This window comes from Macrobrachium rosenbergii, chromosome 48, assembly GCF_040412425.1.
Source record: "Macrobrachium rosenbergii isolate ZJJX-2024 chromosome 48, ASM4041242v1, whole genome shotgun sequence".
Classification (NCBI taxonomy): Eukaryota; Metazoa; Arthropoda; class Malacostraca; order Decapoda; family Palaemonidae; genus Macrobrachium; species Macrobrachium rosenbergii.
The window spans coordinates 41,812,705-41,818,704 of NC_089788.1; the positions used below are offsets into that span (position 1 = coordinate 41,812,705).

Here is a 6,000-nt window from a genome sequence, read left to right on the forward strand (position 1 = left end):
TCTCAGCTGCATAAAACAAAAAACCAGATAAGAAAATTAATTTTTTGGTATAGCTTATATCCTTAGGTTCTTAATTAAACCTAGAATAAGAAACGACCTAGAATAGGTTAAACGAGAATCTTCTAACAGATCTATGCTTAGATTAAAGTAGATTATACTAGAAGTATTAAACTAAGCCATTTAAAACAGTAGCTTGGTTTAGCTGTTAAACAAATTAGTTTATAGAATAGTCCTTATGGCATGACAGGAATTAAAATTTCACATAAGCCATTGCAAAAGGACTAACAGCTTAAGTAATGCAGCCCTATATGCTGTCAGTCAACCTAAAACCTACAACAGTTCAAGTTAACTTGCATATTTTGTAACGTATTACATTTACGCATGGTAACCAAATTAACCTGTAAGATGTAATGGCACAAGGTTTTTTACAAAGTGTGTTCTTTCAAAAAACGATTTATTCTAAATTAGTTTCTAATAACAACTTGGTTCTTTCACTACAGGGCCACCACTATAAGAGGCATGTTAGAGAGAGAAAGTAGATCTACAGTACTGCCAAGAAGACATTTAGCTAACTAGCACAATATTAGGGGTAAATAATTCCATTATGCTTTGTTTACCTGTGAAATGTTGTCCCATTTTCTCCTGAAGAATTCCTGTGCCCATTTTGGCAATTATAAGCCATGCATCATACCATTATTGAGATTGGGATAGAAAAAAATCACAACTGCACTAAGCCCTGTTCAATTTGCTGGGCCATTTAAGATGGCCGCATGGCTCTGCAGTGCCATCCTTGCAGAAGACCACTGAACTACATAGTACTGTACTAGTATACAGACAACACCTACAGATATTATGTATCCTCTATGGACACAACAGAGGGTGAAAGACAAAATGTTGGTCTATACTCCCAGGAAAAGCATCCAAAATCAGTTGCCTACAAGAAAAACTAAATTTAAATGTAATGAATAATTATTATGGAGTTTGCTGCCAATAAGGAGCTTTGGTCTAGTCAAACTCAGTGTAAAAACAATGCTATGAAAAATAGGAAAATGTAATAAACAACTTAAATAACCTAACAAATCATATGTTAATCATAATGCTTCAACTGCAACTCACCTGTTTTACAGCAGTAAGAATGCCCACATAACCAGCATAATTAATGGACTCATATACAGTCTCTCCACCCTTCTGCCATTTGAGCTGGACTACAAGAGGTTTTAATAATTCAGCCACACGCCATACATGCTTTTTGGGATCCCATCTATAAAAATAGCAAAGGCTTTAGTAATCAGCACAAGAAGAAATTTAATTATACAATATGAGTGTTATGTATGTATGTTTATGTACAAGTATCTATATGTATATGGACATACTGTACATACAATATATGTATACAGTACATATATATACAGTAGAACCCCGGTCCTCGACCATATCAGAACTCGACATAATTGGATTTCGACATAAAATGTTGAGTAAATTTTGTATTGGAGTTTGAATAAAAAACCAGAACACAACCAGATAAACCACATGATTTTTGTAAACAAAGTGTTTTGTGTTTCAGTCAGTCAGCGTTAGTTGGTGTTGTTCCCACGTGTTGTTTAAACCCCACTCAGCTGTGCTTCAAGTGTGTTGATCTATTTCCTTAGTTTTTGTGGATTTTTGTACTGTATTTTGATAAAAACTTGGGTCTGATGATATACAACATGATATTGTGAAAGTAATATATGTAAAGTATTCCAGTAGACTCTGTGTGAAATTTACCATAAATGCTACTGTATGTAAACAACGTTTGTGTTACGGCGACAGGCCACCATTGTGGCAATATGGTTTGTTTACATCCACTAATGGCAAATGGCTAGATGGCAAACTGCCGATGTATTGTAAGCAGGGGCGGCTCGTCAATAGGGACTGTGAGACTGCAGCTCCCCAGTGGATTTCTAGGATTCACGAAAATAAAGTTAATTTATTGATGTTTGACTATCATTAACATGAAAACACCTATTCTCATATATTTATATGAAAAAATTACTGCAAAACACTGAGGAAATCGTAAATTATTTACTATTTAATGATATGAAAGCGGGGAGAAGGGGAAGCTTCCTGGGCAGTATGGAGAGTGGACTGCCTCCCATGCGGTCTTGTCTCAGACGTTGGTGTGACAGTTGTTGTGAATGGGTGTGGAGAGCGGGGAGAAGGGGGAGGCTTCCCGGGTGGTGTGCAGAGTGTGGACTGCCTCCCACCAGTCTTGTCTCAGGCGTTGGTGTGATGGTATGTATGTTTTGCGTCGCTCTTATTTTTGATAGTGTTTAGCAATTTGCCAGGGATGATTTTAAAATATTATTGATCAGTGATGGCTTTGCTCAATTTTAATTATCATAGATGTTGTAAGATCACAGAAACATCGTATAAAATAGTATTTATTCTTCTTTTCAGGTAGGCCTAGCATTATTTTGCAAAATGGCACAAGAAGCAAAGAGCGGTTTCTTCATTGAAAGAACTCAATTTTCACAATTAACAGCCCTCCCATCAATAACAGTCACGAGCCGCCACTGATTGTAAGCAATTTTTCGTAAGTTTGTGATAACAGACCTAATTCGGTTTGTTTTCAATATTTTATCGATTTACTGTAATAATTAGGCTTGTTTTTCAATGTTTTATTATTAGCAACAACTTTTGTGCCTACCCAGTACAGTACAGGAACTAGTCTAGCCTATAGCACTTGGTCTTCCACTGGTAATACGGCTGCATTGGATGTAGGGCAGTTTTTTTATACAGTATACATTTAAAAATAAAAAAAAGTGCATCTAATACAGAATGTTATTTAACTCTGAACTTATTTAATTGTAAATTATGTGTAATGTTTTGTATAAAAAGGCAAGGTTAGGGTAATAACTGGTGGTCGAGAACGGATTACAGTACTGTCATCTGTTTTCAGATATTTCTTATGGAAAACATTGATTTGGATCATGACTGAATCGTATCTCAACACAACTTCTGAAATGGATTAGCTTCAAGGTTGGGGATTCTACTGTGTGTGTGTGTGTGTATATATATGTATACAGGTAGTCGTCGACTTATGACCTATGCGACTTACGACCGACCGACTTTACGACGGCTATGATAACATAATAATATATAATAATATTTAATTTTATATTTTGCTAAAATACGTCGAGCGCGCGTACGATACTTTTTCCTGCTACCGGCAGCGCGCTCATATCTGAGAGATGCTCAGCTTTCGGCAGCGTTCAGTGTGTTTGTGTCGTTCGAAAATTGTAAAAGATTCATATTTTTGTAACGTATTTTGTATTTCTATTTTTTGCAAATAAATCAAATGTAATAACAAATTACCGTATTTGATGGCTTATAAGACGCATGTCTGCATAGGACGCACCCGAATTTCAGCAGGACATTGAGGGAAAAAAAATAAGGTTTCCTAGCCTATGCTCATATGATTTTGCCTAAGGTTTCCTAGCCTATGCTCATATGATTTTGCCAAGTAAAAACTGTAGTATTAGGTTATCATATGCATATTGTTTCTTACCAACAGAATCAACAAAAACATTAATAAAGAAGTTATTTACCATATTCATATTTATCAAAATATGTATTATACAATCAGCCATTTACTACGATCGAATGTTTCGTCTGCTGCTGAAAGCTACCTCATAGGTTTACCAATAGATTGCAACACATTCATTTGTAAACATTGTTTCTTACCGGCAGAATCAACAAAAACATTAATAAAGATGTTACCTATGGTAATATATGTTATATATATCCATTATATATTATAAAAGTATGCAATCAAGGGGTAAAATCCAATAAATAAAAAAGTTTCCTATGTAACGGCTTGAGTCTCGTGAGCAACTGAACAAAGCCATGTTATTATTCTTAAAAGAGAATGCTAGCACGAGTTACGAAGTATCAACTCAACGAAGCCTTGTTATTATGCCTAAAGAGAATGGTAGCAGGAATTGTCAACCACCAACTGATCGAAGCCATGTTGTTATGCGTAAAGAGAATGTTAGCAGGAATTGCCAACTACCTACTGAACGAAGCCTTGTTATCCGTAAAGCTCTTGAGATAATCACCAATAGGTGGCAGCACACGTACTGTAAGTCTGTAAATGTGGAATGCAGCGATTCGCTGTAGACGATAATGATATTAACACATTTTAATGAAAATATCGATAATAACAACGTAGATATTGATTATAATATTAGCAGTAGTAATTGCGGTGATGGTAAGTATGATAATAATGATAATTATAATAAACTTTGTTTTTTAATAGGTTATTGGGATAACACCGAATGTTAGGCTAGGCTACAACATCTACGTGACGTTTCATGTATAATTTCGGCCAAAATTCTTAAATTTTGAGCCTACATTATGTACACTCGGCAAGGAAAGTGAAGATACAGTTTTTTTAAATCTTCGGACATACAGTATATTGCTCAATAATGCGACATCTGGCAACTTTAGAAAGGGGCGGAGCTTCTGTCTTAGTGTGTTGGTTTTTTGCTTGACCTCCTATAACTTTCAATCATATTCTACAATTCTGACATCATTGATACTTAAATGCAGTAGTAAGCTTTACAGTATTCGTTCAAGTTGTAATTTGCAGCGACAGTTCTGAGCAAAATAAACATTTCTCGACATAACCTACCAATTAACCTTATACAAATGAATTTATGACACCACAATGAACGGAATGCTTCCATAATCGGAAACGCAATCTTCCATAGTGAAATCAAGAGTTAAATTTGAGCAACGTGGGGAACAATAAAGGAACGAAATCAATGTTACGATGAGAGAGAGAGAGAGAGAGAGAGAGAGAGAGAGTTGCTGTTGTGTAAGCCTAGGCCTATATGTAGAGCTACTCATTTCATTATTTTTTTTTTTAGAGATTGAGCGATACTATATTTGTATAGTATGTTTAGCGATGGAGAGACAGAGAGAGAGAGTGAGTTGCTGTTTGTAAGCCTAGGCCTATATGTAGAGCTACTCATTTCATTATTTTTTTTTTTAGAGATTGAGCGATACTATATTTGTATAGTATGTTTTAGCGATGGAGAGAGAGAGAGAGAGAGAGAGAGAGAGAGAGAGAGAGAGAGAGAGAGAGAGAGAGAGAGAGAGTTGCTGTTGTGTAAGCCTAGGCCTATATGTAGAGCTACTCATTTCATTATTTTTTTTTTTTTTAGAGATTGAGCGATACTATATTTGTATAGTATGTTTTGCGAGAGAGAGAGAGAGAGAGAGAGAGAGAGAGAGAGAGAGAGAGAGAGATTATGGCAACGCAGGAGGGCAGGCAACGTCAGAAACATCCAGTTACTTGTGTTTTCCCGCTGAAGTGCTCCACATCATAGAGAACGCTCTTGCAGATTTAAATAGATTTGGTCAACTTACCGTAGCTGTCGCAACATTTACTGCCATTAATTCCAGCTGACTTTTAACACCGTGAAATACAAATATGAATGTGTGAAAATTAAAGAAATTATCACTACCTCGTATGATGATGCAATAATAAGCCTGTCCATAACGGAAAACGAGTAAATATTGCCGTTCTGATAAAAGTACTACACCGAGATATTCACACACTATCTTTTAGATCTCTATGAACGAAGTCATCTGAGAAATTCTGATTACTTCGGACATGCTTGGTGTTTTTAAGTATCTGAACGTTTTTGTTTTGCAGATTTAACATATATGATATAATTTGCATTGTATTTTCATATTCTAGAGTAAATTTACCGAGATTATATGTTTTCTGTAAGAAAAAAATAAAAATTCGATGAACGAAATCTAAAGAAAACTGTATCTTCACTTTTCTTGCCGAGTGTACATAGGACGCAGGGGGATTTTTTAGGCCATTTTTTTTTTTTTAAAAAGTGCGTCTTATACGCCGTCAAATATAGTATGTATTTAATTCAAACCTACAAATAAATAAAAGTAAATAATACGTCATACGTGTAGCTGATTGGCAATGCAAATGGC

The 6,000-nt window shown here is 35.4% G+C and overlaps 1 protein-coding gene across 2 annotated transcripts in view; it reads right to left on the reverse strand.

Moving 5' to 3' along the window:
• Positions 1-6,000, reverse strand: part of LOC136831361 (acid ceramidase-like) — a 265,053-nt gene that overhangs the window by 110,075 nt on the left and 148,978 nt on the right. For both annotated transcript variants that reach the window (XM_067091683.1, XM_067091684.1), the window contains one exon: positions 1,117-1,261. In XM_067091683.1, coding sequence (XP_066947784.1) covers positions 1,117-1,261 — 145 coding nt within the window. The remainder of the gene's footprint in view (positions 1-1,116; positions 1,262-6,000) is intronic.